This window comes from Sebastes umbrosus, chromosome 13, assembly GCF_015220745.1.
Source record: "Sebastes umbrosus isolate fSebUmb1 chromosome 13, fSebUmb1.pri, whole genome shotgun sequence".
Taxonomy (NCBI): Eukaryota; Metazoa; Chordata; class Actinopteri; order Perciformes; family Sebastidae; genus Sebastes; species Sebastes umbrosus.
Window position 1 is genome coordinate 29,777,212 of NC_051281.1, and position 24,280 is coordinate 29,801,491.

Consider the following 24,280-nt stretch of genomic DNA (forward strand, 5'->3'; position numbering starts at 1 on the left):
ACTGTTTGGTTTTTGTATATCCACTGAATAATGTACTTTTGATTGCTACAAAAAAAACTGTGTATTCCATTCAATATGGGGGAAATTCAAATTGTCAGGCTTCTTTAGTGCATCTGTAGCTGTCAGTGGCCACGTGTATATTGTGACCTGCGATCATTATTGCTGCAGTATAGTACTTCTCTGTATATAAGGAACAACGAAAATGACAAAATTCTGTTCCCCGTACAATCATCCCATCCTTAAAAAAACAAAAAAAACTGTTTGGACTCTCTCCTCCCCGTCGCTGGGATTGTGAAGATGTTAATGTTCCTGAGTATTAGTGGTTCTGTGTGACTCACTGGACACTGTAAAGCATGGCACTAACACTGCCGGGGTTAACAGGCTTCATCCCCATTGTAGCCACCACCAATGTTAAAAAGGAAAAAAAAAATATGCACTGTAAGGTGCCTCAGCTGAAAGTGGCATCCACAAGCTGGCACGTGTGATGTCATATATGTACCTTTTTTATTTTGACTTCTATTTGGTTGTTTTATGTGTCAGTACTAGAAAAGCAGGAAAGGGGGATTCTACCAGAGTTGACTTGAAGGTAGAAACCTTGAAATTTGGATCCAGAGCCCCCGTCCCCGTCCCCACCCCCCCGACAAATAGACCCAGACCAAAGTCACAAGCAATACTCCTGATGTCTCCTTTAATGTCACCCCATCACAAACAGGAGTCTGAAGTTCCTCTGCCCCTCCAGTCTTTGTTCTATTCTCTCTCTGCAAAGTTTTTTTTGTCTTCTTTTTTTGTATATTTCCCCCCTAAAGACTGCCTGCTTCTAGAGTTTTTTCTTTTTTCTTTTGACTGCACTAAAGATGTCAACTGATGATGTCATGATAAAAAACCGTCCCCGTTTATGGATCGGATGGCGACTATCACAGCAAGAACTGAACTGCTTCCGCTTAACCCCCTTTGTGAATCCTCAATGATGGTCAGTGCCCCCCCATCCCCACCCACCCCCACCCCCTCCTCCACGCCCTGCAGCTGCGCCTGTATGGGATTTTCTTCTTTTTTATTTTAATTTCGTGGCGCCTCCAGAGTGATCGGTGCTCGTCCACCGGGGGGGTTTCAGAGCCACTTGTTCTCCCTCCCTCCAGTTGTCCGATGTGTGAAAACCTCCACCGACAAAATCCACAAACCTTGCATGTACTACCAACACTGAAGCTGCACCCAGCATGATGACAAACTTTTAAAAGGACTCGAGTAGAAAAAAAAAGAAGAAAAAAAAAGCGCTAAACATAGATATATAAAAATGAACAAAAAAGAATAAAAGAGTTCTTCGTTTACTTTTGCACATGGTTGGGACTCTTTCTTTTCACGTTCTGAGTGCGGTTGTCTCCGTGTGTCTGGAGTAAAAGATTTTAACAGTTTACACACTGAATGCTTCAAATGAGATGCTTTTGATGTCCACATATATTAACTGTGTTTTGTGTGTACTGATGAAGAAGACTGAAATGAACTGCATCATCATCTTGAGGATTTCGGGCTGCTTTACCACACTGACCTTCAGGTGAGGGATAATGTACAGCGAAAGAAACCTTGACAGGGCGCAGAGCGCTCTCTCACTGCCCTGAAGGGGATTCTTTCACAACAATGACCAGCTAGCTGAACATTATCCCGCTTATTACACAGCTACTTACTTTAGAAATCAATATTTTGACACAAAAACGGTCCGCCAGAGACCGACATCAGAACTGCGTCCATAGCAACGGTTTGTTACACATAGCAACGGTCTGCTATAAAGAAATAACAGACCGCTGTGATTAACCAATGAGAATCGAGTATTCAACAACGCCGTGTAATAATTTAAGGTAATTTATGAGAATCATCAGGACAGTTTAAAGCAGCAGTAGGTAGAATTGGAGCAAATTTGATTTAAAAAAAGTAATTTTTATAAAATGGTCACTATATTCTGACAGTAGTGCATGAGACAGGTAATCTGAAAAAAAAAATCATGTGCTTATTGGTCCTCCGGTGTCCTACGGTGCTCCTAATGGCATCTGCAAGATTTCACCGACGGAGGAAAATGGTGAAACTAGGCAGCCCTGATCAAATATGAATCAATATTCTGTTACTGTAATGACTGTTTCTCTCCTCAAATGTTTTCAGAAACATCTGGTAGTGTACTGTTTAGCTGTAAAATAATTCTAATTTTACAGCTAAACAGTACACTGCCAGATGTTTCTGAAGAGAAATAGGCATCACAGTAAGAGAATATTGATTCATATTTGATCAGCGTTGCCTAGTTTGACCGTTTGATCGGAGTTTGTGAGTGATTGACAGCTGCCTCCGTTGAATGTACAGCCGATAGGAACACTCTCTCTCTGGAATGACCTGTTGTAATTCATCTTTGACCTGTTTGACTGAAGTTATTCATCCAGCAACTACTGAACTATGGTGCAGGCGAGTCGATACAGAAAACTGCAGAATCTGCGTCATTATTTAAATGCAGCCCTGCATATTGTCATCGTCATTAGAATCACTTCAGGATCTCACATCTTTAGTTAAACATTGGTTTGTTAATCAATTACACAAGTGATCACCCTGAAATACTATTATGCATAATATATTTCCTGTGGTTGTCACATTCCATGTTCAGTAGAGGAGCTCGTTTTACTTTTACTGAGAGGAACAGTTTAGCAGACACAAATTGCAAACGTGTTTGGTGTCAATCAGACTCGAGGTGAGGCTGGATCAGTCAGACGGAAGCGTCTTGTGCATTTTACTGCTGGTTTTAATCTTCAACTCACGCAGGGAGTGAAGTCAGGTCATAAATTTTACTGTGTGTGGGTGTGTTTACAGCAGTGGGCAACTTCGGAGTCTAAAAAGTGAAGCTGATGTGCCATCAAGCTTGCATTCTTCCTAACAGCCAGCAGGGGGCGACTCCTCTGGTTGCTAAAAGAAGTCTGATTGTATAGAAGTCTATGAGAAAATGAGCGTACTTCTCTCTTGATTTATTACCTCAGTAAACATTGTAAACATGAGTTTATGGTCTCAATCACTAGTTTCAAGTCTTCTTCAATACAGCATGATGTTCATTTAGTGAATTATGGTCCCATTTAGAGTCAGATACACCATAAAGCAGGGCATGCTTTAGGGCGGGGCTACCTTGTGATTGACAGGTCGCTACCACGGCGTTGTCTGGCCTGGGAGTTGTCCGTGTTTTCATCTTAGAACTTTAACCCTTTCACAGTGTGTTTTCACTTCATGAAAGTTAATTATTATGACCTTTTCGGTTGCGTCGTAATGTCTTATTCAGAATTTGGTTGTGCTTAGCTCCACCCTCTTGTGTCACTTCTGGTTGCAAATAACCAAGATGGCGACGGACAAAAACCAAAACAGCGACAGTCTATGGTTTACAGTACTTTTTAATGTTAGGTTAAGGAGTGACGGTGATAGACGTGATCACCAACACAGCTTTTCAATTGTTTAATCTGAGAGAAAATGTGTACTTTTAAATATGACCTCATTTTTCAATAATGTTGACTCACTATAATGTTACTACTATCGTTGTATAGCATACTGAACACCAGCCTTCAAGCAATCCTCAAACTCAGTCAATAGTCTTGAATATTGAACAGGAAAAGGTAGAAATCATGGAGGGCGTCCAGTCAATAGAGAATATTTTCTGAAGTTTGTGTGTCTGTTGAGTATCCCAGCTGCCATCAGATCGCTTCATAAATCTTCACATCAAGCTTTGCTTTAAACACTAAGCCTGCATGCCCTTAACTGCATTGACATGATGAAAGCGCATGAAAATAGCAGATTCAAACAGACATACCAGGCGAACGCAGCCCGGACCAGAACATGATAGAAACTCTCCAGTCCTCAATAATTCAGCACCCATCTGCTGAGTCTCAACAGCCGCACAGCTATTTACATAAACATTAACATTATCACATCCATCAGTATACAAGTACTACATCTTACGCCACATCCCGTTTACAATAGCCAGCAGCCATGCACATCAAATATGCCTCGGGTAAAGTGTTTTAGTGTCAGATATTTTGTTTACTTATAATAGTGCGCTTAAAGCTAGGGTTGGTAATGTTCTTCAAAAACTCTTTTTTGTTATAAACTCGGAAAAAAAAGTTTGGAAATTTTTGTTTGGTCGATTATTTCTCTGTTGTTACAATGCTATCTGTCATTGTATTTTACGTCGTTGGAAAGCCTGTTTATTTACCCTCACAATGATGTCCAACTTGTTAGGATCATGCATTTGTGGGATGAGCAGCACAGCTGATTATATGGGTAGCGCTCAAGAAAGATTTGCTAAAATGCTCTGCCAATGGTAAACAGTGTATTCTCCTGTTGGTACCGACTCTTGTTTTGAGTTGTTTTGTGGATTGGATGATTGAACTCTTGCGTATGGATCTTCCACCCGCTACTGAGGCTCCTGACGGTGTATTAAATGAATAAAGTGTAAAATAGCCAATATGTCTCGTTTGTTCCTTGTTACTGATAGAGAGTTCAATCATCCAATCTACCAAACAACTCAAAACAAGAGTCAATACCAGCAGGAGAATACACTGTTTACCATTATTTATCAGCTGTGCTGCTCATCCCACAAATGCATGATCCTTACAAGTTGGACATCATTGTGAAGGTAAATAAACAGGCTTTCCAACGATGTAAAATACAATGCCAATTAGCATTGTAACAACAGAGAAATAATCCACCAAACACAAATTTTAAAACTTTTTTTTCATAGTTTATTTGTTGAAATTCTCATTACACCCCGACAGCAATCAATATATCAAATGCTATAGCTTGACAGCTGTGAACAACAGCCATGTTCGTTGTTTACGTTCAAAATAATAATTTTGGGGGAGTGGCTTTGGAGGGAGGTCTGAAGGGACGGACTGTCAGTGTCGCAGACTTGCCGACTTTCTTGCTACATTTAGTGACTTTTGGAGCTAGTGCTGTGAGCTACTTCCATTGGAAAAGAGTTGGCAACTCTGGGCTGGGTGCAGGAGCGTAAACAGAGTGTTTCAGACGGAGGGTGAAAAGAGGCACAGCCAGTATGAGAAAAATAAAGCGTTTTTTGAACATTAAAACATGTTCTAGTAGAAACCCAAAATACAAGTATGCACCTGAAAAAGACCAAAATAGGTCCTCTTTAATCTTATTATTAGTGCATCAATATGAGGTTTAAGGGTGAATTTGTAATCAATCCAGATGCCTAAATATTTATACTTTAGGACTCTTTCAATGATGTTTCAATGTTTTGCGGACACACGTTTTAATTAGCAAAAACTATTAAGTATGTATTCACACATTTTACCGGAAGCTTCAGACAGATTTCTATAATTCAACACCAAAGACACAAGCTTCACAAAATTGCAAAATCCCTTAAAAAACTAAATTGCCATGCTGTAATTTGAGTTAAACAGAAGCCACAAATCTAGAATTGAATCCATACAGTATGTGAATACATAGAGTACAGTAGAGTAGAGGATGGAGAGGCTGGCCAGCCCTCTGGTGAGTGTGAGAGCGAGGGCAGCAGCTCTTGCCCCTGAGAAAAATGACAAATCATTAGCTCTGGTCCAGGGGTAAATGAGAGCCACACTCTTTCAAGGCCCACATTTCCATTTCAATTTTCTGCTCAACAGAGTTGATATATGTGGCGAATCACACGGCAAGACCGCTCTCCACCTCGGCCGGCTCCAGCCTCCTTTACTCAGCTGACTGGAGTATCTCTGTGACCTTGTGTCTCTGGGGGATTATACACTGATAGCATCGAACCCCATTGCCACCGAGTCCACCGCAAAGACACAAGTGAAGAGAGTCTCTGAGTAGAAGCGTGTTAATAAACGTAAAAATAACATCCATGTTGCCATTGAGGGGTAACATGTTACATCACATAAACTGAAAATTAAGAATGAAGCCGTCTATTAGAAGTAAATACAGTAACACTTTCTATGATGTCTATAATGCATTATAAACACATGCTTATAATGTGCTATAATCTGCTTATAGTACTGTATAATTACGGTTATAAGCACAACACATTATAAAACATTTTATAATGACATATAAGGTCAAGTATCATAATACTTCATAATTGCCGGTCATTCACTGACTTTTTGTTTTGTAAGGATCATAGTGTATTTTAATTCCCATAGTTATAATACATTATAACAGTGATAATAATGCATTATGTTAGGATTATATATTACTCTAAGTGGGCATTGTTTGCTTTAAGTAAAGTAAAAAATATATCAATAAATCAATGCAAGAACAGCACACAAAAAGTTGTAAATATGCAAACAATGACAACTTAAAGTCATTTATAATCACATTATAAAAACAATTATAATATATTACAACTATGGGAATTATAATACACTATGATCCTTGCAAAAACAAAATGTGAGTGACCAGCAATTATGAAGTATTATGAGACCTGACCTTATAAGTCATTATAAAATGCTTTATAATGTGTGATTATTGTTATAAAGCATTATGAATATTCTTGAGTACATATAACAATAATTATACAGTGCTATAAGCTGATTATAATGTATTATAAGTATGTTTATAATGCATTATAGACATGAGCTTCATAGAAAGTGTTACCATAAATACATAAAGAGGCAGACAGTATACACAACAACACGATAATGCTGGTTCCCATGTACTGCACCGGCTGACCTGCTTTCAAAAATGTCATGATGGATACAGTGAATAACTTGTCGAAAGTTATAGCCCGGCCTGTTTTCACTTCTGTAAAATTCCAAAATGCTTAATAAAACAGGGAAATGCATGGCAAATGACAAATGACAAATAATGTAGTTTGAACCCAGATGGATGCTGCCTGGCACACAGTGAGACGGGGACATAATGAGCTGCAGTGGGACACTGCAGCAGATTCAGGCCTGAGGTCCCCACAATCACATCAACATAAAACAGCATTTTTTTTTACTTAAGTTCACAGGCAGTTACACTTTAATAAGTTGTGATTTTGAAACCTTTCATAATCACAAGAAATAGAAAAGTTTGACATGTTATAATTAATAACATTTCATGGGGGGAAGGGACACTAGCGAGTACAGTCCCGGTGGCTTCTATGCTTTATGCAGCATGTTTACACGAACATTGTGCCTGCAAAAATAAATGATTTAATTGAATGTCGCATTGCTTTCTTTTTTATTTCTATTTTAGTAAAATTTGTATGGATGTCTTAGAAAATGCTGTTAGTTTTTGATTATTGCCTCACAGAAAAGGGAATCTTAATTAGGAGTCTTAATCCTTATTGTGTTGCCTTTTTGCTCTAAGAAACTGTTTGTGCCATGGATTGACATTAAGTTCCAAAGAAGAAAGAAAAAATGTACATACATTTTTAACGTCTTAATACCTGCAAAACTAATGAGAATCAAATTGATTGAAAATGCCACAAAAGATGCTCTCCCTGTGTTAGCGTGGGTTTACTCCAGGTGCTCCGGTTTCCCCCACAGTCCAAAGACATGAAGGTGAGGTTAATTGTTGACTCTAAATGTCCCGTAGGTGTGAATGTGAGTGTGAATGGTTGTCTGGCTCTATGTGTCAGCCCTGTGATAGTCTCGCGACCTGTCCAGGGTGTACCCCACCTTCACCCAATGTCAGCTGGGATTGGCTCCAGCCCCTTGGCAAGCTGCTTAAAGCTAGTGTTAGAAAGTTAAACAGGTCATAAATCTCTCTCTAATATCTATTTTATATTGATGTGAAAACATCTCCAAACAACTGGATTTATTCAAGTTTCTCACTAAAAACTACATTTTACGAGATTACATTTGAACACATCATGATAACGTTGTAATTTACCTTCAACCAATAGTAATTTTTTCCTGAGCCGACTTTGAACGCACCATAATAATAACTCAATGGCACCTCCGTTAACGTTCGTATCTCCGGTATTTATCCAAACATATAACATTACTAACTCTCCTCCTGCTGATTTCAACACAGATTTGTTGTTCTCAGTGTAGCATTATCAGGTAAAAACAGGGTGCGTCTCCTCAGGTTTAGTAGCGCCATGCTGCTGAGCGCTTTTTTTTTCTCTCCGCCGTCGTTCCGGTCCAAAAAAAACTGAAACATGACACAGCGTGCATATGCTCATTGTGCATGCGCAACTGTGGGAAAGCATCAATAAGAGGAATCGATAGTCAGAGATTCCTCCGCGTACCACTAGAGAGAGCACGCGTACCACCAGTGGTACATGTACCATAGTTTGAGAACCACTGGGATAAGCGATTACAGATAATGGATGGATGGATGGCACAAAATATCTGTCTTGTAACAACAAGTTAATTGGTCTTAGTTTGTAGAATAACACAGGTGATCCTTCCTTTTATAGTTATCTGTGCAGAATAATGGAAAGCAGTTGGTTCTGGCTCTATTCTACATGATCTGAACCAACAATACTTTAATCTTGTATCGACTGAGTTTTCAAAATCAGCTAACAAGACGGCACCCCGGCCCACAGTGTAAATTAATTGACTCAACATCCACAGTCAGCCGGTATAATTGCTAAACCATCTCTTTGGCACGGCATTCACACTGATACATTGTAATTTACTTGGAGGTAATGCTAAGTGTCGCTGTGTGTGTGTGAGAGGAGTGTAGATAGGCTAAGTATAGAGAAGAAAGTGTCAAGAGGAGACGCAGATTGAGCTTATCTGTGAGCTCAGGCCTCCCTTTGTCAGAACAGCTCCTTTCTGATGAAGACTCTTTGAACCTGACAGAATAATTAAAAAGGAAAGGGGGGATGAAAAGCTGACATTTGCATTTTGACCTTTTTGATTTACGTGGCGAAAATTGCTCCCAGTTTCCCTCGGAACACATTATAATATCAATCTGCTCTTGTATATGTGCGTGAGGTGTGTGTGTAAAACCACGCGTTTAAGTTTGTGTTTAGGAGTGCATACGCGTACCTGTAGGTGTACATATGCGTACAGGCGGTGTGTATTTATGAGTGTGTGGGAAAGAATAAAAGAATAGATTCATGGCATATTACCCGGCCCATCTCTTCATTAAGGAGCTGTTTTCCAGTAAGCGGGCTCTATTTGAATAGCTAAATTGTCCAAGCAGTGTGCAAACGAGGACTAATAGCCCAGTGCCCTTGTCACAGACGGACCCAAAGTCAAACTGAAGAACCTTGTACCTGAGTGTGTGTGTGTGTTTGACAGCATGTAACAGTATTTCTGTACATTCAAGGGGTTCCTGCTTTGTTTTGACCTCACTTATTAAAGTAGTCAAAGGACAACTTTTGCAAGTTAGAGCTGTCCACGCTAATCCTAGCCCTGTGATGATGATGGTGATGATGATGATGATGGTGATGATGATGATGATGATGATGATGATGATCATGTGTGAATTATGGGCGCGTCGTCCCTTTTCTTTGAGCTTTTTTGGACATAAGTGATATGGGAACCCCTACCTGTCATATATGCAACGGGATACCACTTTTATGATTTTTGAAGAGTGAATGCTATCGCTAGAAGTAAAAAGCTATATTAGGCTATAGACGAACTACACCACGGTACACAACGAAGCTGTAATGGTGGACGAGTCGGCGCGATGATGTTTAGTAGTGTCATTTAGCCACTTGTTAGCAACGGTCTTTTTCTAAGACTTATAAAAGCTTCAAAACTCACATGTATTAAAAAAACGTATTTCACATCGTAGAACAAAACGTTAAATCTCTTCAGCTTGTGTTAGCCACAGACCTTATTTCAGGTATCTGAACTAAAGACCCACTCAGAACCCATTGACTTCCAGACGAGGGAACCGGAAGTGCTAAAATGCTAACTCATTTATGGTCCATGAGCCAGGGGGTTGGTCGTGCCACTTTGGAGCGACCAGGTATCATAGTGATTTTTTTAAAGGTCTATGACCCTAGTGTTGGAAATGCATGATAGCATGGCAGCAATGGTAGCTTTCTATGTGCTATCGCTCCTTTTTTCATCCCTCCATCATTAAAATGTTTCCATCTTTTTTCGCCATTTTACACATAGATCCAGTATAAAAGATGGTAACCAACACACAATATCATGAAGTCATATATCATTGTAAAGCTTAGATTATAATCTATCCATCGGTCACATTGTCATGACACTGAGGTCAAGATAATTTGACCTTTGACCTCTAATGCTGCAATGGTGCAAATTCTGAATACCACTGCAAATGCCCTTATAACTAACTTTATGTATATCTGATGTGCCCATGGATAGTTCCAACATAAAGAGCACAAATGAGCTTTAAAATGATATATTACATAACAACAATAACAACATTTCTTATCAGAATAAACGTAACTTTGTGCAGTTTGTATCTGATAAAATGTTCAGATGTTTGCATTGAATTCTGTTATAGGGGCAGTTTGTAAATGGCTTTCTAAGCAGCAGAAACATAAAATAATACAAAAACTCAAAACACTTTCCTAAGAAATTAATTCTAATTTAATATGTCCCCTTTAAAGTATTTGAGTTACATTCACAAAATGACGATGGGTACTTACCAATGCTGGGGTACAACAATATAGTTATGGTGTAGGAAGCTCAAATCTTGGAATAATGAGGAACTTGTCAGTCATTTATGACACAAGTCTCAAGTCTTTTCACTGTAGGTGGCTTTTACGATCCATAAGAAGCAACAACCTGGAAGACTGTGACTCAACATCCAGGATTACCATGATGACAGACAAGAGAAGATGACTAGTTTGGCACACCCTCAAACAAAGCTAGTTAGAGCGGAGCTGGAGCAGAGTCCGAAGAGTTTGGTTCGGTTGATCAATCACAACAGAGTGGGCCAGCTGACCAATCAGAGCAGACTGGGCTTTGTGGGTGTGTGTGGTGGAGCTCAAACAAAGCGTTTCAGGGGGTGAAAAGAGGTGCTGCAGCACAGCCAGTATGAGAAAAATAAAGCATTTTTTGAACATTAAAGGTCCCATGTCATGCTCATTTTCAGGTTCATACTAAAATTTTTGTGTTTCTACTAGAACATGTTTACATGCTGTAATGTTAAAAAAAACTTTATTTTCCTCATACTGTCGGCCGGAATATACCTGTATTTATCCTCTCTCTTAAACGCTCCGTTTTAGCGCATTTCGACGGAATTGCAACGGAATTGCAACAGAATTACATTGCTAGGCAACAGCTTGGGTCCATGTGTACTTCCTGTCAGTTGATGACATTCACATACACTGCAACAGGAAATAAACTGGGACACATTTAGAATGTTTATGTTTAAAACTGCGTAAAGGGTCTAAATATTGTAGATCACAAATGGACAGAAATCCTGACAGCTTGTTTCAAAAGCTCAGTTTCTGAATACGGGCTGTGTGTATTTATCTGTTGATTGAGTGTTTCGATACTTTCACAGTATTCATATAGAATTTAAGCCTGCTTTATAATAAAAAAACATGAAAATCTCACTTTCTTTATAATATGTCCCCTTTAAAGCATGTAAACATGTTCTATATAATCCCAAAATGCAGGTATGCACCTGGAAATAAGCATAGTAGGTCCTCTTTAATGATATTTATTACAGGAACCTTCTCGACTGTTCATCCATTGTCATCATATAGCTGCCAAGAACATAGAGGTTGTACATTTGGTGTTATATTAGTGTTTTTCTGTTTCATAGGGAGACTCCTGGAACAGCTGATGAGACCCCCGACACCATCACCATCTTTACCCACCAGCCAATGCGATGAGGAGCACCCCGGCCCGACCAGCACAGAGACCATTGTTTACATTTTCTTCTCCTTCTTCTTCTTCTTCTTCTTCTTCTTCTTCTTCTTCTTCTGTGCTGGTGGGTTTGGGACGCTCCTCACACACGCACACAGGATGCCGTCACCAGCTCAGAAATCACGATGGTCAAGAACAAGACAGAAAAAAACAGCTTGTCACATTGAATACAGTATATCTTAGTGTATACTGTATACAGTATATAGTGTAGCAGTACAATGCAATACATGTAAGATGTATGACATCTTAATTAAAACAAATATTGAGCAAATTATGATTTAGTGTGTTCTGACTTTCATTTGACTCAAAGGCATTGTACTGTTACACATATAACTTTGAACTGTGTGATTTTTGAATGATTTGACAACAAGTTTAATATATAATATCATATAACATGTTGATATTTAAAGAAAATGGATAACGCTTTAGTGGAACAACCTTGTGCTTGAGAGAGAACCTAGAGAAAGTTTGGTCATTGTAAAAATGTTGTTTTGTCCATATGAAATATATAATGTGGTCTCACACATGTGCTTTTTGTGTATTTATGTATTTTATATAGTAAAACATTTCCTATTTAAGAAGGTTGTCTTGGTAATTGGTAATAACTTGTCAATAAGTGAGTTTTTTTTTCTTTTTAAATGATATGTATTTTTGTCAAGTAATGCTAGACTGATTTTATATTCTCAAAGCACAATATGACAGTTTTTTGGAGGCCTGGAGTGTTGGAAAGGATTCTGGAAGCAGAATTTCTTTCACTTTACACTGAAACAGCACTGCAATGAGCCAGACAGGGAATTACCAGGACGGGGATATAGGAAAGTCTGAGTAGAAAACACATTTGTTATGAACCCAGGAGTGTGAGCCCGTGAGACCTATTTCTCGAGAAAAGTAGTGGGGGGGGGGAACAGTTGGAAAATCTCAGGAGTTCCTGACGAATCATCTTGGGTCCAACTGAAAGACAGAAATCTGAAAAACATGAGAGGAAAGCAGGCACACAAGGAGAAAGAGGGGAAAAAAATGCAACGAAAGTGTGAATAATTTAATCATTCCTCAGTGATCAGCTCCTTCAGTAGATGTTAAGGAAAATAATATTAAGGAATGAAACTTACTGACCCATTTTAAACGCTCTGTGTTTTCTTGTTTTTCTGGGTTTTCAGGATGCATCTTATTAGTTGAAATGAGGATTTGAGTCGCTCCTTCTGATGTATGTCTGTACCACTCGGCTTACTTTTCTTTCCAGAGGTGAAGGCACAGGAATGCTCAACACAGTAGCAGCCGTAACAATTAAAAACAGCTCATTAATCCTAGCTGTGACAGCAGAAAAACTGCATCTGGGCTATTTGTGGCGTTGCAGCACGGTCCCATTCTGTCGAGGCCGGGCTTGTTTAGAAATGGTATTTTTGCAGTTGTCAGGGAGGAGCATTTAACAAGAGAAACACAGATTCAGCCCAGATGCACGTCTTCAGAGAATTGTCCAGAAACCAATAACATATGGTATATTACCTGTGCTTATGCTCTAAATGTAAGTCGTATATAATACATATAATCAGACCTAATTAATATGCTAATTAGCATTTACAATAATTAGTACAAATATGATTTCACTGGAAAAAGTCAGAAGACCATGGACATCTATATTATACTGCCACCTAGTGATTAAAACATGACACTGTCTGTGAGATGTTTTCTGGTTAGTATCTACTGAGATTGTGTTCACTATTTCCTTGTTGTTTACTTTGATAAAACATTCACTTCAAGATGTAATTTTTGAAGTGAAGTCCACAGTCCTTCTGAAAACCTACACCCAGACTCTCTGTAGTAACACTCACTTGCACTAAATATATTTATTGTGTTCCTGATGTTTTCATCTTCATAAAATGCAAATACAAAAGGGAAATATTCCCTTAAAAGCTCTAAGCACGATACTACCATGCTTTTGAATTATAAAATTGATTTGAATTTAGTTGAACTTAACAACTATAAGTTATTAAGTCATCCTGCATGCAAGCTTTAATACCCCCAGGATTATATAAGCACAATTATGATGTAAAAAAAAATCAGACACTTTACTTTCTACTCATTTATTTTTGTTTTATGGAGCTCTGAAGAGCTCGGTTCTGACCACTGAGTAGGTTTCCCAGCATGACTGGGGGATGGAGAGAAGTCCGATGTCAGATTGAACCGTGTTAGAGTTCAGAATGCTTCGGGGTTTTGGCCAGCTGCATGTTTACGGACACTGTTGAAAAAGAGAAGGCAAATTAGAATAAAGACTATAACTCGTTTCCTTGCTGATAAAAGATGCATTGCAAAAATGCCCCATCAAATGTAAGTAAAAACATTTTAGATATGAGCTTTCTTTAGCTTGAAACAAGCAAATTTGGCTGCCAATGCACTGAGTGATTTTCACTTGATAAGATTTCTTGTATCAAGTCAGGATGTCCAGAAATCTTAAAATAAGGTAAAAAAAGGTTATTTCAAGGACTGCTTGTTTAGTGTAGTTAATTAAATTACAAGCCGACTAGTACACACTTTTACACACAGATTAAATTACCGGCCCAGTCGCACAGCAGTTTATGAAATAGTCACGAAATTGAATGTATTGATTTGTGTACATAGACACGAATTTCAAATTTTTTACATACGAAATCCATTCGTATGTAATCCATGTAATTGTGAACCGGGAAGTATAAAGAGGGATGTAGGGAGGAGATCGGGGTGGATGTGTGGGTCAAAAAACACAGGACTTTCACCTATAGGAGACTGGTGCTCGTGTCCTGTTTGAAACCAGAAGTCAAAGTTAATTTATTCGTCACGTAACTTCCGTACTTAAGTTCTTAAGCACTTCTGGGGTTATTTTAACCCCAACTGCGATCTTTTCCTATATCTAACTAAGTAGTGTTGTTGCCTAACCCTAACCAAGTCGATATATTCCTAAACCTAACTAAGTAGTTTTTTTCGAAAAGACTGGAGCGGAAATTGACACGTACGTCATGAGTTGCTGGATATTCGTAGGAAAAAGCATGAAAAATCCGTTGTTGAAAGTAAAAAAAAAAAAGGGGACAGATCTGCTAGCATGGCTGGAGAGCAGCACAGCTGCAATCACTGCTGTAGTACAATATGTGCTTTTCTGGTTGATAATATTTCATCATCAGAGAAGGGTTTTAGGTTTAATAATTACTCTTAGACTGTAGTTTTATTATCTACATAACTGAATGAGATGTAAACCATCTCAAGCACTATTGTTATCAGTGGAATATGACAGGTTGAAAGGATGAACTTATGATGAACTTATATGCAACAAAAGACTAAAACTTGAAATAAGATGTTTTTGTCTTGAAACTTCAAAGCTTAGAATAAGTTTCTAAGCACAATGACGGATCTGTAACACAACATGTCCCTTCTACCCAGCTAAACATAACCCCAAATAAGATAGAATTGCCAATTAAGACAAAGAGGTACTTGAATGAAGTTAAATAGCCCTGTATAGTCAGCACTATCATATAAAATGATTTCAGTTACTTAGAAATATAGGTTTTGCATTGCTAAATAAGATGCAGGTGCTGTTTGTTTCCACCTCAGGGTGCTGAGCTACGATTAGTATTTGGCATGCATACATTTACTGTATTTTGTGTGAATACGTGTTTTCTATTATTCAGAATGTTGTTTTTTTTCAAAGCGCCGATCTGTGTTGCCAGGGCATTGTTGAGTTTGTCTCTTTTTCCTCGGTAAAATCACATTTATTGCACCATGTAAAATAGCTCTTAAGTGATTTTGTCACTGTTGTTAAAGCTGCAGTAGGCAGAATGTTTTTGCCATCATTGGGCAAAAATCCCATAATAACCTTTCAGCATATTGTAATTATTCTGAGAGATAACTAGACTTCTGCTCCTCCTCATGGCTCTGTTTTCAGGCTTTAAAAAAATCTAGCCCGTGACGGGAGACTTTGGCCAATCACAGGTCATTTCAGAGAGAGAGCGTTCCTATTGGCTGTTCATTCAACGGAGGCAGCTGTCAATCACCCGCGAACTACGACCAAATGGTCAAACTAGGCAGCGCTGGTCAAATATGAATCAATATTCTGTTACTGTAATGCCTATTTCTCATGTAAAATGTTTTCATAGACATCTTGTTACTGTTTAGCTATAAAATGAGAAAGTTTGCTCCGGCTGGTGGGCAGTGCTTGGTATTTCCTCAACTGATCTCAAGATGGCTGCCGGGTCACAAACTTTCTCATTTTACAGCTAAACAGTACACTACAAGATGTTTCTGAAAACATTTTACGCGAGAAATAACAGAAGAAGATGTAACATAATATTGATTCATATTTGATCAGTGCTGCCTAGTTTGACCGTTTGATTGGCGTTTGTGAGTGATTGACAGCTGCTCAGAGATGGCAAGGCTCTGAGTGCTTGTTTTCCTCCTGTCTGTGAAATCTTGCAGACGCCGTTAGGAGCACCGGAGGACACGTGATTTTTTTGTAGTTGTGAGCGTTTTATAAAAATAACTTTTTTTTAAATCGTATTTGCTCCAATTCTACCTACTGCAGCTTTAATTAATCATTACCTTAAAAGCACCCTGCCTTCTGTTTTTTGTAAAAAAACTTCATTCAGCAAATTGGACACAAAGAGAGAATGACACAGTATCTCTAAAAAGCAGTTCGAACACAGCAGCTGCAAAACTTCTTCCCGCCTCGCTGTCAAAAAATTGAGTGAGGAAGATGAGGGTTAAAAACATTAGGGGCTCAGTCTGTCTTCACGTTGCTGACAGGTGAATCCCCATTAGAGAGAGTGGACAGTTACTCACAGTGTACCATGTCACTAGGGTCGTAGGTGTATTCGCGAGTACTGTACTTTCCTCCGATTTTGAGCAGAGTCTTAGATGGACCTGCAGAATGACACATAGACAGGTGAGGATCAACATGATGCGATTGTAATAACTCTCGGGCTGTTGTTACCACATGTGTAAGAAAGACAGGTGGCAGGTGGCAGTTTCAGTGAGAAGCCGTGTGGTGACAACTCAGCCAAATAAATGCTTATTTGGGACTGAGTGGAAAAGCAGGAGCTCCAGTTTCCCCAACACTTCCCACACCATCATTAAGAATACACAACTACCGAGTATGTTAGCCTGTATTCCTTTCCTTCTCATCTGTGCCATATCTATGCCATCTGTTCTGCCCGAATCCTTATTATGCTAAAGAGACACACTACTGGAAGATTTTTGAGTGGCTCTAAAGAATGCAAAAATCTGTATTTTAACACATTTGTGCCCAAGGACTATTTAGTATGGTAAGGAAAAATGCCACAACATTTGTTTTGATTGGTCAAAAGTCTTGCACACTTTGGGCAAATATCTAACAGTACAACTTTGAGATTTTTAGATCACATGAAAAATCACACTTTGATCTTGAAAAATTAGGAAAAATGCTATAATTGTGTTTATTAAATGTTTTCCATATGAAACATTTTCTTTGCATATCTTTAATATCCAACTTGTTCATAGATACCAAATACTTGATTGTGCTCCTTGTAGTTTCTGAGATACAGTCATTTTCTATATACCGGTAGACTATATCCAGTCTTTGGGAACATGCGATTACTGCTTTTATAATCGAATCAATAGGGTGCTGCAGGAATGAGTCCTAAAACCTGGAAATGAGTTAGCATTTTAGCACTTCCTGTTCACTCATCTCGAAGTCAATGGGTTTTTTGAATGGGTTTGTAGTTAGATGCCTTAAATGAGGTCTGTGGTTAAAACAAGCTGAAGAGATTTTAACGTTTTGTTCTTCGACATAAAATACATAAAATAATACCTCACTCGTGAATTTTGAAGCCTTTGTGTCTTAAAAAAGGCGGTTGTTAACAAGTGGCTAAGTGCAACTACTAAACGTCATCACGCCGACACGTCCTCCTTCACAGCCTCGTTGTGAATACTCACGTTCATGCGACCGTAGTGTAGTTTGTTTATAGCCTAACGTTAGCTTTTTACCACTGCCGATTGCATTTACGCTTCAAAAATCATAAAAGTGGTGTTCATTTGTGAAGATTACCTGGCTGAACAAAATGTGTAAGTATCATCAACATTTGTTTGCCACAGAGCTTATTTTCTGCAATAATCCAAAACTCGATGGAAAAATCCTGTCCTTTTTGTCAAGGGAACCAGGGCGATGCTAATTCCTGGTTGGCCTACAAAAGTATGTCATCCCTGCAGCACTTTATTGTAAAAGCAGTAGTCCCATGTGTCCAAATACTAGATATAGTATGATAAGAAACTCACTTTAAAGCTTCACATTTGTGCTAAGTCAAGCCCATACAACACTTCTACAAAAGGAAATAAAAAATTTCAGTTGCGGGCACAAATGGTTAATACTCTTGTTGAGCTCATTAGATGGGAGAAGGATCCCAGAGAGTTAAGAAAGAGAGAGGATTGTAAATATGTTCTGCTATTTGACCAAGTCTGTTTGAATCTCATAGGACCATGATAGGGGAAATTCACATTTTCAGCTGACTGTCCTATTAGACTTAATACTGATTACATGAATTCTAAATTATGACAAATGGTGTAGGTACTTACCAAAAAAGAGAATTCTGGGAACATAGTCGCCATCAGGGGCCAGATTCTTGTCCGTAGTCTCTATAGTCTGTGTGTATAAAGTATTAAGCAGATGGTCATTTCTTGATGCTATTCTTCTTTGCACATCACTTTTAATCATGCTTGATATTGTTACAGTGTCCACGATTCACCTGAAGACATTTGAGTAATTTATATTGCACATCAATTAACATAGTGATTATGATAATGCATACAAACTGATAAAATCCCATGCTTAACTGTTTGAAAATACTTCTCCTTGTACTACAGGAACTCCACATCCAGTACAATCCTATATCATTAGGGCTGTCAAAGTTAATGCGATAATAACGTGTTAACGCACATTTGTTTTAACGCCACTAATTTTTTTAACACATTAACACAACTTGTGATTTTTAGGTTATAGCAGGCTCAATTTTAAAGCTAGAGTGAAGATACTGGTATCAGATGAAACGATGATGTCACACTAAATGATGTGACTAATTAAATGACTTAATAACACGCCAAAGGAAAAACTGGAATGTCCATTTTCAAAGGGGTCCCCTTGACCTCTGACCTCAAGATATGTGAATGAAAATGGGTTCTATGGGTACCCACGAGTCTCCCCATTACAGACATGCCCACTTTATGATAATCACATGCAGCTTTGGGGCAAGTCATAGTCATGTCAGCACACTGACAGCTGTTGTTGCCTGTTGGGCTGCAGTTTGCCATGTTATGATTTGAGCTTATTTTTATGCTAAATGCAGTACCTGTGAGGGTTTCTGGACAATATTTGTCATTGTTTTGTGTTGTTAATTGATTGCCAATAATAAATATATACATACATTTGCATAAGGCAGCATATTTGCCCCACTTCCATGTTGATAAGAATATTAAATACTTGACAAGTCTCCCTTTAAGGTACATTTTGAACAGATAAAAAATGTGCGATTAATTTGCAATTAATCATGATTAAATATTTTAATCAATTGACAGCCCTAATCATTACATTACTTCTTTATATCAATGCACTCAGTCAGTATTTTTCACTACTTGCTGCAATTTCTACACACTGTTTTACACTGAAAAAAAAAAAAGATTTCTTCATTTATGCTCAATATACCTACCAACAGGTTGACCATGATGAAATCCTCTTTGGCCATTTTCTGGATGGGATGACTCGCAACAAATGCCTTCTTCAAAGCTGTTGAAATAATTCAGTTTAGCATTTAGAGTTAAGATCAGAAGAAAAGAACTGGCTTTAAAATAATCATTATAGTAATACTTTACTCCCAAAAAAAACACGCTGTTGCAAACAATTATAAAAAGTAAAAAAAGAGTACATATGCATGAAAGTGTAAACATAGTCAATCATTTTCAGTTATTACAGAGTGTGCTCATAAACTTCTGGCCCATGTGCTTAACTTTTTGACTTTTTGATAGATGGGCAAGTTAGAAACAAGTTTTGCAGTTTGGACCCACAGTACAGAATATCAATGTCTACTTTTCTTGCCAGAGATTACACAATTTGCCAAATTGAAATTTTATGAAACCCAACTTAGTTAAAGCACCCGATTCGACTGTTATCAGGCAAATAAATAGGTGTTATCAGTCGCCGTATCACCATAGATATGGGTCAATAGGGGCCTTATATAATGTAAAAGTTAAAGGGAAACTTCAAGGGAAGCAACACGTTGTGAAACTGAATGAAACGTAACGTGTTTAACACAAACAAAAAGACTTCTATAGGTTTAGGCAACATAACTACAACTTCTTTAGGTTTAGGCAATAAAACTACAACTTCTTTAGGTTTAGGCAAAAAAAACAGTTAGGTTTAGGCAATAAAACTACAACTGCTTTAGGTTTAGGCAAAAAAAACTACAACTTCTTTAGGTTTAGGCAACAAACTACAACTTCTTTAGGTTTAGGCAAAAAAAACTGTTTGGTTTAGTCAATAAAACTACATATTATTTAGGTTTAGGCAACAAAGCTACAACTTCTTTAGGTTTAGACAAAAAAACAGTTAGATTTAGGCAATAAAACCACGACTTTATTAGGTTTAGACAACAAAACTACAACTTCCTTAGGTTTAGGCAAAAAAACAACAGTTCAGTTTAGGCAATAAAACTACAATTTTATTAGGTTTAGGCAACAAAACTACAACTTCTTTAGGTTTAGGGGAAAAAAAACTACAACTTCGATAGGTTTAAGCAAAAAAAAAAACAGTTCGGTTTAGGCAATAAAACTACATCTTATTTAGGTTTAGGCAACAAAAAATGTTTTTTGCCCAGTACAGTAGGTGGTCTTTGTTGTTTATGTGTTAGTGGATACTTCCATTGAGCTTTAATTCCTGGGAACCATTTGTAATGAATGAATATGATTCTAATGCATTTTCATTTCCTGTTTGGCAGGTATGAAGGAATGCACCCATAGTGTTCCCCATAGTGTTCCCCATGAAGGACAGTGCAGGGTGTGCATATATTTTTATGTTCAATATTTTTCAGCTACAGTACCTTCACAGTCCGTGCAGTTTTCTTTATGAATGATGACCATCAGAGGCTTCTTACTGTAAAAAAACACAGAGAAACAACTCAACACATTCCTCAACACAACAAGCACAATGATGGGTGTGAACACAGTATTACACAACATAATCCCTGAGAAATCAAATGCCAGATTTTAAAAGAATAATGACTTGTTATGCTTTTATTTTGCTATTTTGCCATTAGTAATAGATCAGATGTAGTTCTGCATGATACAATATTTTAACCCAATTTGAACCAGTAAGTCACCTCATAATCCTTATGGACGCATTAAAATGAAAACATATCCTGTTCACATTTAGCATATAAATAGACCTAATGGTATGGTATTCACACGTGAATAAAACAATATGAACATAATGGACATATATATATTAGGGCTGTCAATTGATTAAAATATTTAATCACGATTTATCGCAGGATTGTCCATAGATAATCGAGATTGATCGCACTTTTTTTTCTGTTCAAAATGTACCTTAAAGGGAGATTTGTCAAGTATTTAATACTCTTATCAACATGGGAGTGGGCAAATATGCTGCTTTATGCAAACGTATGTATATATTTATTATTGTAAATGAATTAGAACACAAAATAATGACAAATAATGTCCAGAAACCCTCACAGGTACTGCATTTAGCATAAAACATATGCTCAAATCTTAACATGGCAAACTGCAGCCCAACAGGCAACAACAGCTGTCAGTGTGTCAGTGTACTGACTTGACTATGACTTGCCCAAAACTGCATGTGATTATCATAAAGTGGGCATTTCTGTGAAGGGGAGACTCGTGGGTACCCATAGAACCCATTTTCATTCACATATCTGGAGGTCAGAGGTCAAGGGACCCCTTTGAAAATGTCCATGTCAGTTTTTCCTCGCTAAAATTTAGTGTAAGTTTGTAGCGTTATTTAGCCTCCTTCGTGACAAGTTAGTATGACATGGTTGGTACCAATGGATTCCTTAGGTTTTCTAGTTTCATATGATACCAGTATTTTCTCTCCTCTAGCTTTAAAACCTGAGCCCGCTACAGACTAAAAATCGCAAATTGTGTTAATGCGTTAAAGAAATTAGTGGCGTTAAAAAAATGTGCACGTTATTATCGCGTTAACTTTGACCGCCCTAATATATATATATATATATATATATATATATAAGAAGAATATCACAATGTGTTTTTCTATTCAAACTTTTGAAATATCATCAAAGAACCTTCAAAGGTATCCATAACTACAAATCTGTATTTCTAGGAGCTGTAGCTGATAAGGTTCTGCTTTCTGTGTAATCAGGCAATAGCAATTCATATGCATGCCATCTGTAAGGCTTCAACCTTTAGGATGCAGATCAAGGAAACAAAATGCACACAATGCACTTTCACATTTACATTCTGTTCTCACACCTAAAACTCATATCCAAACAGAATCAACAAATATTCAAGGTTGTTATCGAGGTGTAGAGACTCACCTGTTCTCCAGCATTTCCAGGCCCTTTTCATAACTTTCGACCCAATCAAGAGAATCCCCCCATCCTGCAGGACAAAAACAGCACTGAAGTCAATGAATATTAATTCAATTTCAGGACTTTATCTTTGTGTCTTGTGACACAAATCCAAGCTATATTACATTCAGTGAGTCAGTGATTCTTTAGATGGAAGGTACGCAGTTGTGCATGCTTAAAAAAAAGGATGCTCACCTCTTGACAAGGGCGAAGGCTCCGCTACTTTTATTGCCTCTTTTCTGGCACTGGCACTGGCACAGATACCGAGGCACAAAGCGAACAAGACCCAACGAAGCATCACTTCCTGTCCTTTGAGAGAACTGCGATGACATTTGCCAATTAGATTAGATTGAAATTCAGTGAGGTGTTCATTTGAAAGACATTTTTTTTACCCACTGCAATCACAGGGTTTGCTAACAGCCCAGATATCTGCAGTTCTTGTTTTCCTCGGCAATGACAACTCACCAAACAAGTTTGACAAAGCTGATGTTCACAGCTAAGGAAGAACTATACAATCATTAAAACCTCCACCAAGTTATAATATTCCCTGTGACTGATTCTTTCTTTCTCTAAATAAAAACTGATACAATACATCACTGTACCATTACTATAAGTAAAGAAAATAATCTGTGTCAAAAAGTAGGATTAAAACAATCTCTAATTCTACACAACGTTTTCAGTGACACGCTTTCAGCTCAGTAGGAGGCCTTTAACTATTATACAAACACTTCGGTAATTATTATAGAAAAGGAAATTCATAATTCAAGTATTTCTGCCCTTGAAGTCGCATGTAGTAGATGTCTTACCTTGACAGCGGGAAGCAACAAGCGTCTGTGCTTCAACTTCGATATACTCTCTCTTTTGTCAGATGTGTTCCATTTAACTGCACTCACCAAACAGGTTTATCAAAGTGTGCTATAAATCAAGAGGACAAATCTGTCATTGACTCACATTGTTTTAATTGCTAGAACTGAGATCATAGACTCTGCAACCGTGTCACACATCTATAGGCCTACATGAGACATCTTTTTAACCCTTTACCTGGTCCATTCTGATTGCTGACTTTAACACCTCATAGCAGTCCTCTAAGGTGTTCGAAAATATATAATTTATATATATACTGGTAGGCCTATACCACTCATGCATTCATGAGCTTTTAACCCTCATCCTACCAAGTGGGGTCCGCGGGTAGACTGGGGTAAATGTAAAATCTTATAAAGCAGCATCTTCCCCCATGACCCGGGGGGAGATGCAAGCTAATATTGCTAGCTATAGGGCAGGGGTCTGCAACCTGCGGCTCAGGAGCCACATGCGGCTCTTTAGCTCCTCTCCAGTGGCTCCCTGTGGATTTTTTAAAAGATTAGTGGAAATAAATAACTATTATGAAATTTTCAATTTTATTCCTCATTGTTGTAGGTCTATGGTACGACAGCACGACGTATTATTAGGGCCACATTGAGGGAAAAAAAGAAAAATCTGAGATTTCGAGAATAAAGTCATAATATTTTGAGAATAAAGTCATAATATTATAAAGTAGTAGTTTTACTACCTCATTCAATGCCAAACACACACCCATTATCCACAACACACACACACACACACACACACACACATTCTTCAACCTGCTTTTTTTATTTTTTAAAGTTATTTTTTTGGGGGCATTTTCCATTTTTATGACAGGACAGTGGATAGAGTCTTGAAAGGGGGGAGAGAGAGAGTGGATGCGGACAGGGCCACAGGCCGGATTCGAACCCTGGCCGCCGCGGTCAGGACCAAGCCTTAATACATGGACGCCCGCTCTACCAACTGAGCTAACCCAGGCGCCCTCAACCTGCTTTTATCCCCTTGTGTTGTTTTAGTTTAGTTTTGTTTTGTTTTTGTATTTTGTTATTTGTCTTTCTCTGT

General features: G+C 38.1%; 1 protein-coding gene across 1 annotated transcript; it reads right to left on the reverse strand.

Moving 5' to 3' along the window:
* Window positions 1-13,833: 13,833 nt before the first annotated feature.
* On the reverse strand, window positions 13,834-23,311 carry agr1 (anterior gradient 1). The gene is made up of 8 exons (XM_037789152.1): window positions 23,182-23,311; window positions 22,571-22,695; window positions 22,343-22,406; window positions 20,852-20,904; window positions 19,466-19,542; window positions 18,339-18,405; window positions 16,572-16,652; window positions 13,834-14,004 (listed from the first exon to the last, which is right to left on the reverse strand). The coding sequence occupies exons 2-8, from the start codon at window positions 22,671-22,673 to the stop codon at window positions 13,955-13,957; spliced, it is 495 nt and encodes a 164-aa protein (XP_037645080.1). The 5' UTR covers window positions 22,674-22,695; window positions 23,182-23,311; the 3' UTR covers window positions 13,834-13,954.
* Between the last annotated feature and the right edge of the window lie 969 nt (window positions 23,312-24,280).